Consider the following 21,233-nt stretch of genomic DNA (forward strand, 5'->3'; position numbering starts at 1 on the left):
GCTGAATTTTACCTCAATGATATTGTATAATATATAGTAGACCGAATAATGCTTCTACAAACCAATAGTTCCATCAATTTTAGAAAAGATTACGCACTTGTACTGCAAATAAAAATAGTGCCCGTTGTCTGCTATTATATGCAACTATTCCTTCTCAGTGGAAGAAACTGGGGCTCCAACAAAATCATCCCATATAAAGGAAAACAATCGATCGAAATCACCATGGTCAGCGAAGTCATAAATTGTCCCCAAGTTGAAGGTAGTTCCTTGATCGATATGATTCGAGGGTTCTGAAAGTTTCGATGGTGACGCAGAAGAGACTGGATTTTGAAACCCTTCTGTTTTGTCACTTGAATCTAAACCATTTTTCAGCTCATTATTTCCATTGTACCGCTCCGTTGATGAGAAATGAGGATTTTTATTCGCTATCACCGTACCATTGACCGTATCAACTGCTTCGGTAAAATAATTAGGTGGAATATCTCTTTGATCTGCAACAGAGGAGCCAGCGGAAGGAGTGTAAGTTGGAAAAATATCGTCAAAAAACAGATTATTCGGAAGGGAAAGAACAGAACCATATAGGGTTTCTGTTAACCAAGATTTGATTTGTAGATGTAGCTCACTCTCTTTGAGAGCATTCAAGGTCGGAGAAAAGTAGTTGAAGGTCGGGTCAAATAATTTAACAATTGTTTCTTGATATTCCGGGTATTTCGAAGAGGCTAGCTGCTGTAACAAATTCTCGATGGTCTTTTTATGCGATTGCACATGCACTGAAACCACACATCTAACTAAGATCTTAAGTAAGAATTGAATTTGTAACAAAGTTCTTTGTATTCTAGTGTTCTCAACCGAACCACAGTTTATACCAGAATAATCGAAGAATCTGCAAATTTTTACAAAAGAGCAAACATCATCGAACGAGGCATGTTTGAAGTAGGCTATGTTCTCACCAACATACGATACTGCAACTAGCGCGACAAGTTTTGACATGAAAAAGAGGTCGTAGAGACTGTTATTTTGTTCGAGATATTGCATAGTAATCTTCCATGAGACACCGATGTTCTTTCTGAATTTTTTCATTTCTTGGCTGATACTGACTACTTCTGGTGATGGGTTGAGTCGCGCGATGATATGTACACTTGATACCACGCAAAATGTTAAAGAAACCTCCCTAGTTATCTCATACCAAAATATTCCCGGATCTTCCAAATCTGAATTCTCCTTGGGATCCACCTTTTTAAGTCCACTCTCAAGATATCTTTTAAAACCTTCATTCAAAATGTCGAGACGATGCTTGTAAATACGCAACTCTGATAAGACCTCCTCTGCCATCTTGATCTTTTCCGATTTACTCAATGCGAAGATTCGAAAATTAGAAAAGCGATCGCTGAACACAATTTTGCATTGAAACTGATGAGCGAAAAAGCAAGACAAAAATATTACAAAAGCAATCGTTTCACGTCGAGTGAGATCAGAGCTAGAAAAGTCAACATTCTCCAAATTAAATTGTTCATCAAAGTTTGCCATTAAATCTTGATGATCAATAAATTTCATCTTTCTCATAAATCCAGGGAATAGTGGACCCTGAATATCAACAGTGCTAAATACTGGCCTCGACCCTGTAATGAAAACAGAATATTGATCCCAAATGAACGCTTTCCACCAAAGATTCCTTCTGCTATCTGCCATACGTTCATCCATAACTAGATACGTCTCCCAGTGGTCCATACCACACAATCGCATAGTTTGAATTGCAGATGACAAGAGGCACGTAAATATTTGATGACCATCAATCCAAAAGATATTCATGACAAAATCTAATAGATCATCTAAAAATGTAAGAGGCTCCGAATGTACCCTCGCAATACTGATTTGCTTAAAGAAGTGAAGGCCCAAAGTGAACAGAAGCTCCTCAGCTTCAATAAAAAATAGGGTTTCCGTGATAATATCATCACCCCTTTGTTGAGCGGAAAGTTTATGATGCTTGCTTAATTTTTGATACTCATTCTTATTCACTTCCATTATAGCAATGATCCAATGGAAAGCATCGGTAGCAGACGATACCGATGTTTCAGAAGTATTATTAATGATATGATTCCAGTTTTCCAGTTTAAATTCCGATTTGGTAGCAATCACCTTATTCAATAAGGAAGCGGGTATTTTACGCAGCAAATGCTGTACTCTTTCATCTTTTCGTACTTTAACAGAAAAATTCTGACAATAAAGTTCAACAGGAGCTCCCCAACATTCAGCATTTTTGATTTCCACAGCAGACATTATATCAAATTGCCGTAGAATGAGATATATGTTTTCCTTTAACTCTTTTATATTGCACTTGGCATGTTTCATAAAATCTTTCACGAAATAACCAACACCTCTTAATGATAACCACTGACCTGGGAAATATAATCCATGTTTAACATCTACCATTGGAGGCTTTTGCAAATACTCTTCGAGTTTATTGGTATTGATCTTGACGTATCGATTCAAACTGACATAGTTACTTTCATGATTTTTCATCAATTTAGCCTCAAAGCAAACAGATTTATCTCTGTTCAATTCTGGATTACTGGTGAGTTCATGGTTGATACAAGGCCGTGCCAATTTATTATTTAAAGTCTGGATTTCAAACTCGATGTTTTTGATAGCATACATTATGGATTCAGATTGTGGCCCATCATTTCTTCGTAGACTCGATACACATTCTTTCAACTTTGCAATTCGTGACTCTATTTCCGCATTAGAAATGTATAAAATTGGGTATCGATTGATGTCATCACTAGATGGATCGTTGATATTCGTTGAGGCATCATCTTTCACAGGATCAAAGCGTCTTGGACATGAAAACCCAACAGGGTGACTCGTCTGTGTCACTGACATGGACCCGGTGGCACTAGGACCCGAACTAGAATCTCTCCCAAATGATGATCTCGATGAGTGTAAATGACTCTGTACTCCAGTAATTGTAGCCTCACTAAAACCTGTTCTAGAAGGTGCGTAGGAGTTCCCATCTATTTCGGGATTCAAAATAGCTACTGTACTATTTGGTATAGACTGTACCGATAATTTTTCCTTTGTGAAAGCAGATGAATCACTCTTGGCAGTTTTTTTCTTGCCCTTTGCGACCCCATACGGAGCATGAGAATAAACACATTCACAGCCATATGTCTCGCACGATTTGCAAGGCAATGTTCCAGAACATTTAATCTTCTTTTTCCTGCAACTATCGCAAGCTCTGCTAACTTTCCTTCTTGGTTTACCAGTGCCGTTGCCATTACTATCTCTAGGAATTGCAGTTCTGTCCCCATTCACCCCAGAAGAAGCACTATCTGACCTTGCAGCTTCTTCAGAAAGCCCTGGAGGAGAAACGGCAGGTTGAAATATGTCAACCATCCTCCGATAATTTATTATGTTGTATTTTGTTTTATTGCGTTACTCTTATGTCGTTCCGCTCAAACAAAATCCTAAAACCCCTAAAAACCCACTAGAAAAGCACTTTTCACTCAAAAAATCATGTAGTATTAATTGAGGATACCAAATTTTTTATTTGCACTCATTCATGACACCAAATATAGATTTAGGTGTATATGAAAACGATTTATTTACAGATCAAATACTCAAAGTCATCGTTATTAAATCTGAATACAGGCTGAATAATGGGTTTTTCATTATGGCTTTGTAATTTTTCACTTTTCTTAGTGAACCAAAAGTTACCCGGATATAGAGCGCATCTCATCGTAGCGCTAAGGCGCGCGTCTAATTATCCAGCGAAATGATTTTACAAAAACATAAACATAAACATAAAAGATGTTTAAGTTAAATGTAAACAATGAAGATAACCAACCATTCCACCGCTTAATACCTATAGAACGATTGTGTGATCCTGTAGCACATTTGGTAACATATAATCAGTGAAGTCAGTGTGGATTTATCAAAAATTAAACTAGAATTAGCATATTGTTGCATTGAAAGACGAACAAACGAATGGAGGATCGCGGTGTTGTTGAGAGCGTGTTTCTACTTAACGATAAGGTAGGACCGTTTGGTCGTCGAGTGAACCCTGCTCCACTGTGTAGCGAAGAGATTAAAGTTAGGACGTATCCGATTGAAAAAACTAGCAATGATAGGGTACAGGAAAGCTTGGTAGTTCGGGATTTGTTACTTGTGTTGCAAGGGTACGAGGGAGTGTACATCCGGTACAATAGCAGCTATAGAAGAGATTCGATGACCGGTCCCGAGTATAAAGTTGTTAAGATGATGAATGTTACGTTTAAGAGTTTTAGTAAAAAATTGATCAAGATAGGATCAATATTTGTGAAATTAGATAAATTCCAGCAATGGTGTTGCGACGAGAGATACGGTAGAGTAATGCACCGCTTGGGCCATGAGGTACGCATATTTTTGTATGAAAATTACTTGAGTTGTATCAAGGAGTTGGAAATACGGTTTCAGCAAGATGTGAAGTTCAGTATACGAGATTTGGAGATGGTACTTGAAGATGGATTCATATACAAGTTTAGACTTTTAGATCAGATAGTTGATCGGATTATGGACAGTACCAGGGAACGGAGTGAAATGGATCGAGTTCAAATGGATTTTAACAATTTCATGGATGATCTAAGGCGAGATACGAATGACGAGTTAGATCTACGTGTACTATACGATACCCGGGTTTCCTTATTCGTGAAAGGAGGATCCTTAATTATCATAGTACAACAGATAATGGAACAAGAACAAGGTGATATAAGACACGTTGAATTTTTATCCCTAATATGCGATTCTCTTAACCGTGTTTACGGTCAGATGTTTGTTGAATGGATGCAAGAGGGAAAATTGAACGATTACCATGAAGAGTTCTTGATAAGTGATACGGTCGCCGATGTGGACGAAGAAAAATTGGCTAATACGATAGATAATGAAAGGTTATGGGATACAAGGTTCGTGATACGGAAGGATGGATTACTTCCGCAATTTCGCGATAAAGAATTGCAACAGAAAATATTGATGACGGGTAAAATTTGGAATTTAATCGCCATATGCTGCGGAAACACAGCTCTTAAACCTAGATCCTGGGGAACTAGTGTCACTAACATCGATATAACAAATATGACCTTCTTGAAAGGGTATGTCAACGAATGTTACCAACAGGCTAACGAAAAGTGTCTCAAGATGTACTACGAAGGGTACCACATGGATAAATTTCTGAATCTGATACACGATCAGTCGTATGTACATGGAGTCATCGATCAATTATGGAACACCAAATTCTTAAGTAAGACGCTATTCGAGTTAACTCGAAGTCCGACAGAGTCTACGTTGCACAAGATTCAAAGGCATTTCGATGACATCTTAAAAGAAATTTCCGTAGAAGATACCTATAGACACATGATATTATCTAAATTGACCAGCGTGAAGATTGATACATGCCCATTTTACGAGACTCTAAGACAATTCATTGATGAACAAGAAACTGGGTTGCTAAACGCCGATAATTTCCAACAATTAAAGGGGATGCTAGTCGCTGAAGAACAGAATCATACTTCACAGGGCTCAAATGAACTCGATGAAGGGAGGAAGAGCAAAAAAAAGAAAAATGCAACCCCAACTGCAATGTATGTACAATTCGAAACAAGCATACCGTATCCTTTGAACATAATATGGACGAAACCAGTGATGGTACAATATCAAATGATACAAAGGTTATTATTGATACTCTCATATCATGAAAGGTTACTAGAGGACACGTGGTTCGAAATCAGTAAGAACAAGCATTGGAGACGCAACTCTTCCCAGCAAAGTGAATACGAGACGCATGGGATGATCTTCGAGGACAACAATGACGATGATGATGATGGTGTTAGATATTTCTACGTTAGAGGTCAATGTATCAGGTTAGCTCGAATATTGCACTTCCAGATGAGATCAATGGTGAAAAGTAAAAGAAACCAAGTTACGTCTGCTGCCGCTGCTGCCACAGCCGTTGCCGCGACTGGAACCCACCCAATGCAGGAAGACCTCTTACAGATTCAACAACACGTACAGGACCACGTGACCAACATCGTATCCCTATCTGGATTAACATCACTGCCACAGATCGAATTGCAAGAAGCCACACTTCACGTGATCCACTCGTTCATCAGGTTTGTAGCTTCATGGCGCAGGACTTCTGATGATGAACTATCTGGCTCATCCGGATGGATCACAAGGATGGATACCCTCAGACAGTACGTTTCCGTATGGAGCGATCTTACAAGAACCAACAGTTGATCCTATTACTTTTTTTTTATTTTTTGTCCCTCCGGGATGGCAAGAGGGACAAAGAAGAATCTTCGTTCTTCTTTCTTGTTCTCAACTTCCCAGCTTCCGTGTGATTACCCTCCGGGACAACAGAAAAACTGGCATTCGGTATCCCGGGAATCTGCTGAGAAGGAAAGAAAACGAAAAAAAAATTGTACATTTGTGTCACATTATGAATTACAGGAAGTCAGAAAACAGGCAGCACATGTCTCGCACATGCATGTCCATCAGACGAGACATTATGAGACATGCACGCGTGTGAGAGACATAGCAAAAGTCTCTCCAGTACACACAGAAAGACACGTTCACAATCCAGGCACCCCACAGAGAAAAAAAAAAGAAGAAGCCCGGAAGCTGGCACGCCATCATCAACCACCGCTCGGTTTACACGCATCCCAACTGTCTTTTTTTTCTGGAATCCTATAATAACTGGCATCTGGAAATCACGTTGTATGTTGCACCATAGTGACTGGCTGTCTGACTAGCAAACATTGATTCCCTGATTCCCATTTGGCTCAATTTTGATGAGAAACAGTTGATTGATTCTTGTCAATTTTTTTTTCTTTGGACCACCACCAACCAATTGACATTGAAGTACTTTCCCATGATTTGAGGTTATATAAAAGGACGTTCAAATCACTTTCAAGGTTAATTCAGTTTTGTCAATTGATTTAAGTTCAATTGTTAACAAATTTAATTTAATTCGAAACAAACCAAACCAATTCATTTGAATTAACAAACCAACCCACAAAACAAAAAAACATGCCAATCTCTAAAGTTTACGCCAGATCCGTCTACGATTCTCGTGGTAACCCAACTGTTGAAGTTGAATTGACCACCGAAAAGGGTACTTTCAGATCCATTGTTCCATCTGGTGCCTCCACTGGTGTTCACGAAGCTCTAGAATTGAGAGATGGTGACAAATCTAAATGGTTAGGTAAGGGTGTTTTGACTGCTGTTTCTAACGTTAACAACATCATTGCTCCAGCTTTGGTTAAGGCTAACGTTGACGTTACCAACCAACAACAAGTCGATGACTTGTTGTTGTCTCTAGACGGTACTGCTAACAAGTCCAAGTTGGGTGCTAACGCTATCTTGGGTGTTTCCTTGGCTGCTTCCAAGGCCGGTGCTGCTGCCAAGAACGTCCCATTGTACCAACATTTGGCTGACTTGGCCGGTGCTAAGACCCAACCATTCGTCTTGCCAGTTCCATTCTTGAACGTCTTGAACGGTGGTTCCCACGCTGGTGGTGCTTTGGCTTTGCAAGAATTTATGATTGCTCCAACTGGTGCTGAAACCTTCGCTGAAGCCTTGAGAATGGGTTCCGAAGTTTACCACAACTTGAAGTCTTTGACCAAGAAGAGATACGGTGCTTCTGCCGGTAACGTCGGTGACGAAGGTGGTGTTGCTCCAAACATTCAAACTGCTGAAGAAGCTTTGGACTTGATTGTCGATGCTATCAAGGCTGCTGGTTACGAAGGTAAGATCGATATCGGTTTGGACTGTGCTTCTTCTGAATTCTACAAGGACGGTAAGTACGACTTGGACTTCAAGAACCCAGAATCCGACCCATCCAAGTGGTTGTCTGGTCCACAATTGGCTGACTTGTACCACGAATTGGTCAAGAAGTACCCAATTGTTTCCATCGAAGATCCATTTGCTGAAGATGACTGGGAAGCTTGGTCTCACTTCTACAAGACCGCTGGTGTCCAAATCGTTGCTGACGATTTGACTGTCACCAACCCAGTCAGAATCGCTACTGCTATCGAAAAGAAGGCTGCCGATGCTCTATTGTTGAAGGTCAACCAAATCGGTTCTCTATCCGAATCCATCAAGGCTGCTAATGACTCCTTCGCTGCTAACTGGGGTGTCATGGTCTCTCACAGATCTGGTGAAACTGAAGACACTTTCATTGCTGACTTGGTCGTCGGTCTAAGAACTGGTCAAATTAAGACTGGTGCTCCAGCTAGATCCGAAAGATTGGCTAAATTGAACCAATTGCTAAGAATTGAAGAAGAATTGGGTTCCAACGCTATCTTCGCTGGTAAGAAGTTCCACAACGGTAACCAATTGTAAGTGAAATTAAATTAAAACTATATTTTTCTTATTTCCCTTCGTTTCTCTTCCCCTTAATGACTATAGTATGTACATAACAATATAGATATGTATGTACCATTCTTTACTACAACTAAATTAAACTTAACGTATACACATCTTTTCTCAATATTAAAGACTTTAGTAGCTTTCTTTATTCCTAAAGGTATCTGGTTCCTATATAATATTATCTTACTATTATCTTACAACAATCGTTCAAACTTTTATAAAAAGGCATAAACCTTTATTAACACTTCACTGAACACCACAACCACACTTTTAAATCTCCAAACGGCATCAGAACAATAATAAAACAGTACCGAATAAAATAATTGACGCATACAATGTCTTCTCATCACCATCCAGCAGAACCTGAAACAGGTATGTGTTCTATGGATATGACCTTCAATTGGAACACTGAAAACGTTTGCGTTGTATTCAAATCATGGTCAATCAATTCCCATTCTCAATTGTTGTTCTCATGCCTTGCCATCTTCCTGCTCTCATATGGGTACGAATACCTAAAACACCACATCCGTCTCGTCAACCAAAACCTTTCAGGTACTTTATCTAGACGTAACAGAGTGCAATCGTCGTTATGGTACGGTCTTCAATATTCCATCTCGATTTTATTAATGCTTATCTATATGACTTACAACGGATATTTGATCGCTGCTGTACTCTTAGGAGCAATGTTTGGTAATTTCCACTGGGCACAGTCTCCAGCGGTGCAACTCTTACCTTGCCATTGATCAAATCGGTGTCTTTGTCTGTCTTTCTGCGTTCTATACCTTCTATATATTTTGCAACCGTATATATATAATCAACACACTTTCCCCTTATATATCTGCACCTCTGTTGACTGACACTGATATGCCAAACTTAATCATTGTAAGGGATTTAGGAAGGACACCTGTGTTGAAAGTTGCCAGCCTGCCCGTTAGTAGCTAAAGCATGGTTTCAATTGGTATCATCGGTGCTGGACCTGCCGGTATCGCTGCTGCTAGAGTTCTGATTGCAAATGATAGATCGTATGATATAGATCTGTTCGAAACTAGTTCCAAAATCGGCGGTGTTTGGAACTACGACCCCCAATCTAATAATACTGCAATGTACGATGTGCTAGAAACCAATTTATCCAGCCATCTAATGGCTTTTAAAGATTACCCATTTACTAATATCGATCCGAATATTAAGACATTCCCTGGAAGAGAACAAGTTCAACAGTATTTGGAATCCTATTACGATTCAACGGTTGCCAATTACTCAAAATTGGGACTTTTCACCGAAAAGAGGGTCATTTCATTGGAGAAAGTGGACTCACATTGGGAACTGAAAGCTGATTCCGATGATTCTACTTACATTTACGATTACATCGTGGTAGCTAATGGCCATTTCAACAAACCGTTCATTCCAACAGTACCTGGATCATACCAATGGAAAAACCAGTCTCATTCCAAGAATTTCGTCAACTCTGAACACTACAGGGGACTAAACGTAGTTGTAGTAGGTAACGCAAGTTCAGCGACCGACATCGCGACCCAGATCAGTACCACTGCCTCGAAAGTTTACCATAGTGTGAAACCAGATTCCGAAACCAATTGGCCAGCAAATAGCATCATTGAAGTCGTATCACAGATCCAATCCTTAGATGAACCCAATTCGAACACAGTTCATTTCATAGACGGCACTTCGATTCAGAATGTAGATCACATCATATGGGCGACAGGATTCCAATACGGTGTCCCGTTCCTTAAATCGTATCATTCAGATTTGTTTCGAAATCAATCGAACCGTTTGTACAACTTATGGGAACAAATAGTATACAAACCGGACCCAACAATATTCTTCTCACTCCTACCAAAAAACATCATCCCATTCCAATTGGCTGAGTTGCAAGCCTCTATCATCGATCTTGTCATCCTGGGATCAATCACTAAGTCAGATATGGTTGACGCTGACAACGAGAGTATCACTTCCTCTGATTATCACTCTTTACCAACACCAAAGGATATAGAATATTATCAGCATTTAGGATCAATTGTAGCCAGACATGGACCAGATTCCAAGTTCAAGCCACTAACATGGACCGATTCCTTAGTTCAAGAACGAATTTCGTCATCGAAAGTGAAAGCAGAACGACAGAAACTACTAGTTCAATGGGCAATACACCAAAATTTACAAAACAAGCCTTACAGTATCCCACCAGATGATTTCACCGGTTGAAAATTGAACCACTAAAGCTACAGCAAGAATCCTGCCCACACCATTGAGCCATGTCTCATCCTGTGTCTTTTCTCTTGTCGGTGTTATCTTGATCGAAAAATTCGTAATGAAAGTTGTTAAGATGCTATGAAATACATATACACACATCAAACCATATATAGACATAAAAATACATAGAACACAACGGTACATAGAGCGTAATAGCACTGCAATTGTGTGAGAAACTAGTGCCATATCAGTCGTCAAGATGGGGACAGAAACGGATGGAGGAGGAGAGATTTCTGGTCCGAACAAGAAGGCATCGCATTCCTGTTCACGATGCAGACGGTTAAAGAAGAAATGCTCCAAGGATTTGTCGACGTGTACGAACTGTGCGAAGGCAAATGAGCCTTGTGATTATCCTGGAAGGGCACCTCGTCGTAAGAGGAAAGAGATAGAAGAAGCGATGTTACTCGGAGAGTTGTCGAATGATAGAACGAAACGGGTTAAAAGTGGACAGCAGCCCAATAAGAGCAATACGAAGCCGGAGATTGTTGCTACGGATGTGAGCCAGCGTGGCGGGAACGATATTATAGAGCCAGGGTTGAGAACTCCGCAACAGTCGTTAGTTTCAGCGAGTTCCGTGGCCTCGTTCTTGAATCTCTTGAATACGTTAAATCACACCAACGGATCAACGGTGAATGAGTCAAATATGCGAGAGGAAAATAGCAATATGCCACGTCCGGTGCAGCGAGTCCGTTCTCAGCACGGTGTCATGCCCGACAAGGTGAGTGACAGCTCCAAGGATGAGAGCAGAGCGGGCGAAGGTACCACTGCTGGTACAGGTAATGGAATCAAACAAGAACGCAGTGATGCGGTCGCATCGCATGCTGGACTCACAGAGCATGAGAGGCACCGGTCTGAATCTACCCCCATTACCGCGTCTGCTATTCAGATTGAAGCTGTTTTGTCCGTGTTTAAAGGTGGGAGAACAACGCCAATGAAGATGCCGTTGAACATCGAAAGACCTCTTTACGACCGTTTTATCGCTGCGTTCTTTAAACATAACCATAAATCGTACCCGTTGATGAACAAGATAGAGTTTTTGAATAAAGTGTCAACGATAAGAGATTTCAACAAGTTACCTGAAGAAGAGAGCAACGCCTTTGTGTTCCAGTTGCACATGATCATGGCTATTGGATGTACCACTTTACAAAGAGCAGGAATGTTAACATCGGAGGAAGAAGGGTTGAGTGAACATTTTGCATACTTGGCCATGAAAAACTTCTGTCCCGTGATGCATTTACAGAACCTTGAGACAATCAAGTGCTTATTACTATTGGGTATATATTCATTCTTCGAACCGAAGGGTGTTTCCTCTTGGACCATCAGTGGATTGATAATGAGACTATGCATTGGATTTGGTTTGAACCGTGCATTAACACCTAAGAAATTGAAAACGATGTCAGTTATTGATGTAGAGATGAGATACAGAGCTTTTTGGGCATTCTATTCGTTCGAACGTCTAGTTGCGACATCCTTGGGTAGAATATCCTGCCTATCCGACGATGATATTAGCGTTCCACCACCAAGAGCTTTATTTGAAGAAGAGAAGGACGATATAGAAGTCACCAACATGATGATAAGTTTAAGAAGAATCGGAGGGCGCATTTACAGGAAAGTGCATAGCGTCGGAGCTGCAAGAAGAAAGCTTAATGCAGAAGAAAAGAAAAATGTGATAGATAAGTTACGCCAGGAATTGGATGAGTTGTACAAATTAGAGACTTTTAAGATTCACAGCGCCAAACAAGAAACAAACAATATAACGTTCCACCATTCAGATACATGGCTCTCCATGAGGTATTACCAACTACAGATCATGATTTATAGACCAAGTGCTTTGATACCAAAACCCGCGATGGATTCTCTAACTATTCTGGGGGATGCATGTCTCAAATCCTTGAAATACACCTATAACTTATACCAGAAAAAGTTATTACCGTTAAATTGGATCACTTTGTTCCGTGTACTCACTATATGCAACACTATGCTCTATTGCTTATGCCAATGGTCCATCGATATCATTGAATCCAAGATCGAAATACACCAATGTATTGAAGTGCTTCGACACTTTGGTGCCAAATGGGTATTTGCAGCCAAATGCGCTGAAATTTTTTCAAGCATCATCAATACGATCTTGGATATCAGTTTGTCCAACGGTAGAGTACCCAACATGGATAAATTGACCAGAGAACTATTTGGCGCCAGTAACGAATACCAAGAGATCTTGGATGAGAATAATGTCGATATTTCTTGGGTGGATAGTATCGTCTGAGGGGTGGTACGGTGGTATATAAAGATATAATAAAAAAGTGTGTATCTGATTAATGAATGTATTGATGTAAGTTTGCCATTGTGGTGGTAAAAGCAGAGAAAGCAGCAAAGAGCAGTATATGGTTAGTGAGCATGTGTGGTCTAATGATGCCATGATATATGGAGCACTTACATTTTAACCGCCTGTAAAGATGCCTCCTTAGCTTAGTGGTAGAGCGTTGCACTTGTAATGCAAAGGTCGCTAGTTCAATTCTGGCAGGTGGCATTTATCTTTTTTATTACTATAATTTAATCAATTATAACTATAATTCCTCACTGTACAAGAAACGCACTCAATTTTTTGAGTATTCACTACGCTAAACAACACATTACCTGCCCATTGGATACTGTGACCCCACTAACCACTCCTTCAGGCCAGCCACTTAGCTTAGAACTGTGCCACTCCTCTCTTTATTCTAAGACTAACACATGATCGCTGTATCCGGGTAAGACGTCTTTTCTCAACTTTCTACTAACAAAAAACCAAGATTCAATTTGAGCAACGGTACTAAACATGTAGGATACGACACATTTGGGGAAATTACAGGTCTATATATCTGTATAGTGGTCCCATAGAAGGTCAATTAAGCCGCTGGTTCAAATCTGAAAATGATCATTCAACTTTTATCCTATGCGGGTACCGTCCTGGGGTTTATTTTCCTGACGTTATCCACAGCATCAGGATTGTATTATCTCAGTGAGTTAGTGGAAGAATACACTGAACCCACAAGAAGGTTGCTATATCGAGCAATATACACTATAATCGGAATTTACGTGCTACTTCTATTATTCGATGGATTCCCATGGCTGCTAACGGCTTTTTCTATCTTTACCTACGTGGTATATCTACAGAATATGAAACATTTCCCATATATCTCGTTGACGAACCCTACGTTAATGTTGAGTTGCGTACTAGTTCTTATAAATCATTACTTGTGGTTTAAATACTTCAATGATGTTGATATCCCACCTCAATTCAGGTTTGACCCTAACTATGTGCCAAGAAGACGTGCGTCTTTCGCGGAAGTGGCATCATTCTTTGGAATTTGTGTATGGTTTATTCCATTTGCATTGTTCGTGTCGTTATCCGCTGGAGAAAATGTGCTACCTACACACATTGAAAGGAAAAAGAACGAGGATGGCGATGGTGCCGAGAGTTCTAGAGGTGTGAGAAGAAGAGCTAAGGGTTTAGCCAAGATCGTCATCGATTACATTAGAGAATACTTCTATTCCATAGGCAAACTATTTGGATTGAAGGATAGCAAGAAAGATGAAGGGTTGTTGCTTTGATAATATATATACACGTGTAATAAACCGTACATACTTGCATTCATAGTAGATGCATGGCAATGCCCTGATGTGTTGTCAATCTATTGAAATCTTTCAAGAGTATTCGCTGAAAAAAGTCGATGACTTGCTTATTTAAGATACATTGGATACTATTTACGAAACACGAACAACATTCCTCTCTGTAAGTGGTAGGCATCCCACACACCAAAGTAATGGATTTAAGGTACACTTTTTGGAGCCCCGTAAGCACCGTGAGTGTTAATTCGTTATACGATGCGATTACACAAGATATACAATCGATAATGCGGCTTTCACAGTTCTTGAATCATTTGAATAATGTGTGGAACGCATCGCTGCTGTCGATGAAAAAGGCACCAGACCCTAAAGTAACTATAGTGGGGGAACAAGTGGTTGAGAAGATTACTGAGAGTTTGAAGTCGTACAAGGTTGATACCACAAGTTTAGATCACTTGCTGAAACGGTATGAATCTTTACTAGGACAATGTAAAGAGAATAAGGGGAGGGATGCAAGCCTGATCAAGGAATTGAAACAATGGAAAACGTTGAAATTAGAGATTCAAGACCAATCAGTGGTATATGACAAGGATAAAGATGACCATCATTGCCCTGTTGCTGGAGGAATACTGCAATTTCCAAGTCGAACCGTTATGTTTAAATTTTTGAGATGGCTTAAAGACGATATCAAGTATTCCAAACGGTTCATCCCGATCTCAAAGCTTCCCAATGAGTACTTCTCCGGCAAACAATTGATTGAATCCATTAGGAAACAGTATCCTGATAGCGTTGTTTCTTTGTACCAACAAGAAAAATTGGGCCAATGGTTCATGAGTGAAGGTTACATGGCTCATTATAACGATCTCCTCGGGGTGAGGAAAGCGTTCAGTTGTAACGGCTACTACTGCTGGAAAGAACTGGATCAGCAGAAATCTGTCAAGTACAACCTGGCAACGGTGAACGGATTAATTTGGGAACAATGGAGTAAATATACGATGCAAAAGTTACAGTTTGAAACGAACCATTTCAATCAGATGGATCAATTAGCACAGCTGAGAGAAGAGCTAGTGCAAACAATGAAGCATTTCAACGGTACACTGGAGGATACATGGCACATTACAAGCAAGGAAAGTGTAAAACCCAGCAGTGTAACGGTACAATCCATGTATGAGCAGAACATGGGCAGTATTGGTTTTTACGTGACATCGAACGAACCTATAATCAAGTACAATAGTGAGACAACAAAGTTTGAAATGACTAGTCCAATACCTGATGATATTACAGGCAACTCCCTTCTACACAGGCTAATAGATGAGATTGAGATTGAGACTGAGGATCACGTAGAGAACATCAAACGGTGTTGGATAACCGAATTTGATTTGATCAACTGGCATCGAATCAAGGAGGACCTATTGAGAAGATGGATGCGCGTTCAAACTGGTGATAAAGATGACTACGCGAGTTTGAATTTGACACTGGAAAAGAAAGTTCTACTACTGAAGGGCTGGCTCATCGAATTGGATGATTCGATAATACCCAGTGAGATATGCGAGGAAAGCGTAAGGAATAACCAGAGCATACTTAAGAGTTTCCAAGGATCCGGAGATAACCTGAGAAAAGATCAAAACCGAATTAGATGTATAGTGAGGATACTAAGACACTTGGCATGGTTGAAGGAGAAATCAGGAGAGGCACTGGATGACGTTTTGTCCGTCCCTTTGAAAATTCCCGTCACTCACTATTTCATGAGATGTCAGCACCAAGTACCGAACAAAATCGGAGCATTTAAAGCACTCCTACTGCAATCAGTGGAGGAAGGGTTCCAGCAATGGTACCAATTGATGGAGAGCACACCAACAGTACCTTCGGTACTGGTAGACGACACAAACCTAAGCCTACCACCCGGAGTCCTCACTGCCAGTGTTGCCGATACTGCTACTGCTACTGCCCCTCCCCCTTCCCATCACGTGACCACGGATTTCATACCAAAACCGTTTAAAGCAAGCAGCAGTGGTAGCAATGCCAGCAGTACCACCAGCAGTACAGCCGGCAGCCATACTGCCACGACCACAGCTGACCCTCGAGAGAAACGTAGGAGTGGCACACCGTTGCTCCAAATCATGCCCGACGTGTCTTCTTCCACGTAGAGCAAACACCCAAAGGTTTTTCCGGACTTGTCACACCCGGAAAAATCAGCAAATCGAGAGCCACGATGAACAAATCCCGCAGTGAATGACCGGGGGAATCTCATGGAACAACCTGGCAGATGTTCCATCGCAGAAGGGGAAAGGGCTGTAGGAAAAAGGACTTAAGATTGCGGACCCACCAATTCGGATTAGATCACGTCACGTCACGTGACGTGATTTAATTCAACACCATACACACACTTACCAATCCATGTGTACTATCGTCGCTATATACAGGCTCTTACATAGACATTGTACCACGTACGAAGTACGTGGTACAACTGGACACCCAATAGCAGGAGTTGTCCTTTCGATGTATGTTCACGCTGCACTGCACTGCACTGCGGTTTGGCACAGCACCCAAATAACCGGAAAACCTCACTCTGTGACGGTCAGGTGAAAACCGCATCTGAAGCAGATGTCCCGACTGGGTAGGACTAAGAATTGATCTATAGCTTGACAACACGGCTCAACGATGACTGTGTTGAACTATGCCGTTTAAACAATCGGGGTTCATTCATTCTTACCAATTGCACAGGTCTATTTCAATTTGGTTATTTGTAATAAATGTTCGAGCATGTCTATCTATACTTTAAAGGATGCAGCTTCCACTAGTGAAAGAGTTGATATATTTCTGCTAGATAGATAAGATGATCTACTAAATAAGACTAGCTATAAGATCAGGTTTTAGATGGCAGCAATAGCTGCCATCTAATGGTTCAATATCGACCCTTGAACCAACGTATGAAGCATGGTTGGCACCATGCTTCATGTGCTTCATAATAACTTCCGCTTCTTGTTACTCAAAACCGGGAAAATTTTGAAAAAAAAATGGTTTTCATATATAAAGGAACAATTAATTCATATAGAGAACCTTCTTTCCTTGCTCAGGATGATTTTAATACACAGGTTTTATGTATTTAATTGACCCTCTAAGTTTTGTTTCAATTGGTGGTAGGAATTGAATTGAATTGAATCGACTAACGTACCTCTATTCTCTCTCTGTGTTGTGTTTTTTACCAGGAAAGAATTAACTGTTACTAATAGTCTTTTTGCTACATACAAGTTTCTATAACTAGACAAGCACACAAGAAGAAAACAAAAAAGAAAAATGTCTGAACCTGCCGGTGATATTGGTTTGATTGGTTTGGCCGTTATGGGTCAAAACTTGATCTTGAACGCTGCTGACCACGGTTTCACTGTTGTTGCTTATAACAGAACAGTTTCTAAGGTTGATCATTTCTTAGCAAACGAGGCAAAGGGTAAATCTATCATTGGTGCTCATTCTGTGGAAGAATTGTGCCGTAACTTGAAGAGACCAAGAAGAATCATTCTTTTGGTCAAGGCTGGTGATGCTGTGGATGCTTTCATTCAACAATTGTTGCCATTTTTGGAAAAGGGAGACATTATCATCGATGGTGGTAACTCTCATTTCCCAGATTCTAACAGACGTTACGATGAATTGAAGGAAAAGGGAATCTACTTTGTTGGTTCTGGTGTTTCTGGTGGTGAAGAAGGTGCTCGTTACGGTCCTTCTTTGATGCCAGGTGGTGCCGAAGAAGCTTGGCCTCACATTAAGGACATCTTCCAATCTATTTCTGCCAAGTCTGACGGCGAACCATGTTGTGACTGGGTTGGTCCAGCTGGGTCTGGTCATTACGTGAAGATGGTCCACAACGGTATCGAATACGGTGACATGCAATTGATCACTGAAGCTTACGATATCATGAAGAGAATTGGTGGATTCACCGATAAGGAAATCGGTGAAGTTTTCTCCCAATGGAACAAGGGTGTCTTGGATTCCTTCTTGGTTGAAATTACAAGAGACATTTTGCTGTACGACGATGTCGATGGTACTCCTCTAGTGGAAAAGATCTTGGATTCAGCTGGTCAAAAGGGTACTGGTAAATGGACTGCCATTAACGCTTTGGATCTAGGTATGCCAGTTACTTTGATTGGTGAAGCCGTGTTCGCTCGTTGTTTGTCCTCTTTGAAGGACGAAAGAGTTAGAGCCTCCAAGTTGCTTCCAGGCCCTCAAATTCCAAAGGATGCCGTTAAGGAAAGACAACAATTCGTTGACGACTTGGAACAAGCTCTTTACGCTTCCAAGATCATCTCTTACGCTCAAGGTTTCATGTTGATCCGTGAAGCTGGTAAGACTTACGGCTGGAAGTTGAACAACCCTGCCATCGCTTTGATGTGGAGAGGTGGTTGTATCATCAGATCCGTTTTCTTGGGTGAAATTACAAAGGCTTATAGAGAAAACCCAGAATTGGAAAACTTATTATTCAACAAATTCTTCGCTGATGCCGTCGAAAAGGCTCAAAGCGGTTGGAGAAAGACTATTGGTTTGGCTGTTTCTTACGGTATCCCAACCCCAGCTTTCTCCACTGCTCTATCGTTCTACGATGGTTACAGATCTGAAAGATTGCCAGCTAACTTGCTACAAGCTCAACGTGATTACTTCGGTGCTCACACTTTCAGAGTCTTGCCAGAAGCTGCTTCCGAAAACTTGCCAGCTGACCAAAACATCCACATTAACTGGACCGGTAAAGGTGGTAACGTTTCAGCTTCCAGTTACCAAGCTTAAACATAATATCATTATCAAACATCCATCACCTCTTATCCCGAAGACTATTTTATCTCTTTATTTGGTTTTTGTAACTTCCGCTAAACTACATACACAGATTAAATAAAATAACTATGGAACCATACGTGTCACGCTATTCAAGTTGCCCTGTTTCTAACTCCGAGCAACTTGGAAGAGCCTGCTGACTGTAGTATCGAATGGACGTTTTGTTCTTTTTGTGCAGGTGTTGTTATTTGCTGTCGCGCGTCAACGCCTGGAAACTGTGCGCTTGAAATAAACTCACATTTACCATTAATACACTCAAAGCGACATGTCACAAAAGTGATTGAGAAGCACATACTTATCCCTCCTTCCGAATTTCATCAAAATAGAAGTAATTGGAGCTTACTTTACTACACATACCTCGTTAAGATCTAACAATTTAGAGACAGTGACAGATTCATTGCATACCGGAAAAAAGAGTTAAACTAACATGGAAGAGCCAGATGAAGTAGATGAGTATAGTTACTCTGAGTTGGACCGTCCACAGTACCCTACACCAAAGGTTATAGATTCGAAAAAGATCTATGAACGGCTAAAGAGTAAAGTACAGTTTTGGAAACATCAGGATGTAGACGGATCCTCTTTCAATACGATGGATAAGAGACAACAGGAGCTCTGGAAATTGATAAGAGATAGTCCCTTGAAATTCAATCAAAATAACGGTGCTCCCGAATCAAAAGAGGCCCATGCTAGTCCCTTACAACCAATTGGGGAAAGTGCCAATACTTTCCTTACCGATAACGATAAAGATGTTAACGTTGGCGATCAGTTCATAAAAGTATCTCCAATGAAGATTACAGCTCTAGACCAATCGCCATTATTTGAGGTGCACTCTACCACGAAGGAACTGACAGGACCATCGCCACCTGTTCTAGTGGAAAGGTTAACGGATAAGTTGCATTTTAAGAAGGTCGGGTTGAAAAGGATTCAGGATCGACTTGGAAAGATTGCTGATTCCAAGGAAAATGTTGCCAGGAATTATAATAAGTTGGCATCAGAAATCACAGCATGGTGCTCTTTGTGCCTAGAGAGAGATTCAGAGTTAGATTTGTTAACTGATTTACAACAGGTGTTGGCAGCGGATAAGAAGTCAGAACAGACAATGACCAGGCTCTTCATGATGATAAATGCTAAGTTAGAATACGTCGCTAAACGTGAAGAGAACATGTTACAGGAACGTAAGGATATGAACGCTTTGACAAAGAAATACGATGCGTTGAGGGTTAGGAAGGGAGATCAAAGTATGGAAACTCAATACCTGAAAGAAAACTTGCAAAGGAAAAGAACTTCTCTTCAGCAGCTGACAGAGCAGTACTATGAATCGCTAAGTAAAATATTGCGCGAAGAGTTCACAAGAGCGTGTTTTACCATATATGAGATGGGATCTGAATTGAAAGATGTTACCAGAGATTTCTCTCTACAAAGTATTGAGCTTTTGAAGAATGGCAATGACAGTGACTATATCGATGGTTTCTTAGAAGATGTAAGAAAGCTAAGAGCTGATAAGCAATGGAACAAGCTATCAATGCAAGAGAAAAATAACCCTAATAAATTGGCAGAATTGGTGGGTAACCTTTACAATGGCCAGGACTCATTATTGAGAATAGCTTCAAATAAAGTCCCAATAAAATTCTCACCGTTGCCCTTGCATGAAAATGCTTCGACCAGTACTTTAGATCCACAGCATTTCAAAGCAAGTGAGGGACTTGATCTATCAATGTCTCAATATGGCACTGACAAATACAATGACATTACCACAAATAAATTCATGTTAAAGAAGCCTTTGTTTACAGATGTTAGGCCCGTTTCACAGCAGCCCTTGCAAACGTTGCAGAATTTGAGAGCGCCAGTTTCAAGCCATGGGGCTACTGGTAGTGCAGGTGGAGGTGCCACCCGGCAGCGAAATTTAGCTAGCAATATTGCCAACAATTACCCATACCAACGAGGACCATCACTTGTTAGATCTAAAGCAGAACCCAACGGTTTGAGAAATGAAATAATATCTGAAAATGTGTCCGCGGAATCCATAGCTGATGCTGATGATAAAGAAGTGGTTATCAAGTTTGGTCATGATTTAACTAATTCATTTATAGAGGCGGACCAACTCTTAGCCACCAATGCTTGGGATTGATTTCTTATAC

At 40.6% G+C, this 21,233-nt stretch overlaps 10 protein-coding genes and 1 non-coding gene across 11 annotated transcripts; 10 read left to right on the forward strand and 1 right to left on the reverse strand.

Moving 5' to 3' along the window:
• Window positions 1-144: 144 nt before the first annotated feature.
• On the reverse strand, window positions 145-3,393 carry PDR1 (drug-responsive transcription factor PDR1; the record flags this gene model as incomplete). The annotated part of the gene is made up of 1 exon (XM_451399.1): window positions 145-3,393. The coding sequence occupies one exon, from the start codon at window positions 3,391-3,393 to the stop codon at window positions 145-147; it is 3,249 nt and encodes a 1,082-aa protein (XP_451399.1).
• Window positions 3,394-3,984: 591 nt separating this feature from the next.
• On the forward strand, window positions 3,985-6,267 carry SPC97 (gamma-tubulin-complex subunit SPC97; the record flags this gene model as incomplete). Its single annotated transcript, XM_451400.1, has 1 exon — window positions 3,985-6,267. One exon carries the CDS (start codon window positions 3,985-3,987, stop codon window positions 6,265-6,267), a length of 2,283 nt encoding a protein of 760 aa, XP_451400.1.
• A 792-nt stretch (window positions 6,268-7,059) lies between these two features.
• KLLA0_A09185g (uncharacterized protein) lies at window positions 7,060-8,373 on the forward strand (the record flags this gene model as incomplete). The annotated part of the gene is made up of 1 exon (XM_451402.1): window positions 7,060-8,373. The coding sequence occupies one exon, from the start codon at window positions 7,060-7,062 to the stop codon at window positions 8,371-8,373; it is 1,314 nt and encodes a 437-aa protein (XP_451402.1).
• Window positions 8,374-8,735: 362 nt separating this feature from the next.
• Window positions 8,736-9,143, forward strand: CTR2 (low-affinity Cu transporter; the record flags this gene model as incomplete). The annotated part of the gene is made up of 1 exon (XM_451403.1): window positions 8,736-9,143. The coding sequence occupies one exon, from the start codon at window positions 8,736-8,738 to the stop codon at window positions 9,141-9,143; it is 408 nt and encodes a 135-aa protein (XP_451403.1).
• Window positions 9,144-9,345: 202 nt separating this feature from the next.
• Window positions 9,346-10,617, forward strand: FMO1 (N,N-dimethylaniline monooxygenase; the record flags this gene model as incomplete). Its single annotated transcript, XM_451404.1, has 1 exon — window positions 9,346-10,617. The coding sequence occupies one exon, from the start codon at window positions 9,346-9,348 to the stop codon at window positions 10,615-10,617; it is 1,272 nt and encodes a 423-aa protein (XP_451404.1).
• A 247-nt stretch (window positions 10,618-10,864) lies between these two features.
• On the forward strand, window positions 10,865-12,931 carry STB5 (Stb5p; the record flags this gene model as incomplete). Its single annotated transcript, XM_451405.1, has 1 exon — window positions 10,865-12,931. One exon carries the CDS (start codon window positions 10,865-10,867, stop codon window positions 12,929-12,931), a length of 2,067 nt encoding a protein of 688 aa, XP_451405.1.
• Window positions 12,932-13,123: 192 nt separating this feature from the next.
• Window positions 13,124-13,195, forward strand: KLLA0_A09273r. The gene has a single exon. It is a non-coding gene; the product is annotated as a tRNA-Thr (tRNA).
• A 383-nt stretch (window positions 13,196-13,578) lies between these two features.
• Window positions 13,579-14,259, forward strand: SVP26 (Svp26p; the record flags this gene model as incomplete). The annotated part of the gene is made up of 1 exon (XM_451406.1): window positions 13,579-14,259. The coding sequence occupies one exon, from the start codon at window positions 13,579-13,581 to the stop codon at window positions 14,257-14,259; it is 681 nt and encodes a 226-aa protein (XP_451406.1).
• Window positions 14,260-14,471: 212 nt separating this feature from the next.
• Window positions 14,472-16,421, forward strand: RGD3 (Rgd3p; the record flags this gene model as incomplete). The annotated part of the gene is made up of 1 exon (XM_451407.1): window positions 14,472-16,421. One exon carries the CDS (start codon window positions 14,472-14,474, stop codon window positions 16,419-16,421), a length of 1,950 nt encoding a protein of 649 aa, XP_451407.1.
• Window positions 16,422-17,571: 1,150 nt separating this feature from the next.
• GND1 (phosphogluconate dehydrogenase (decarboxylating) GND1) lies at window positions 17,572-19,050 on the forward strand (the record flags this gene model as incomplete). The annotated part of the gene is made up of 1 exon (XM_451408.1): window positions 17,572-19,050. One exon carries the CDS (start codon window positions 17,572-17,574, stop codon window positions 19,048-19,050), a length of 1,479 nt encoding a protein of 492 aa, XP_451408.1.
• A 472-nt stretch (window positions 19,051-19,522) lies between these two features.
• Window positions 19,523-21,223, forward strand: SSP1 (Ssp1p; the record flags this gene model as incomplete). The annotated part of the gene is made up of 1 exon (XM_451409.1): window positions 19,523-21,223. One exon carries the CDS (start codon window positions 19,523-19,525, stop codon window positions 21,221-21,223), a length of 1,701 nt encoding a protein of 566 aa, XP_451409.1.
• Between the last annotated feature and the right edge of the window lie 10 nt (window positions 21,224-21,233).

This window comes from Kluyveromyces lactis, assembly GCF_000002515.2.
Source record: "Kluyveromyces lactis strain NRRL Y-1140 chromosome A complete sequence".
In the NCBI taxonomy this organism is placed as follows: domain Eukaryota; kingdom Fungi; phylum Ascomycota; class Saccharomycetes; order Saccharomycetales; family Saccharomycetaceae; genus Kluyveromyces; species Kluyveromyces lactis.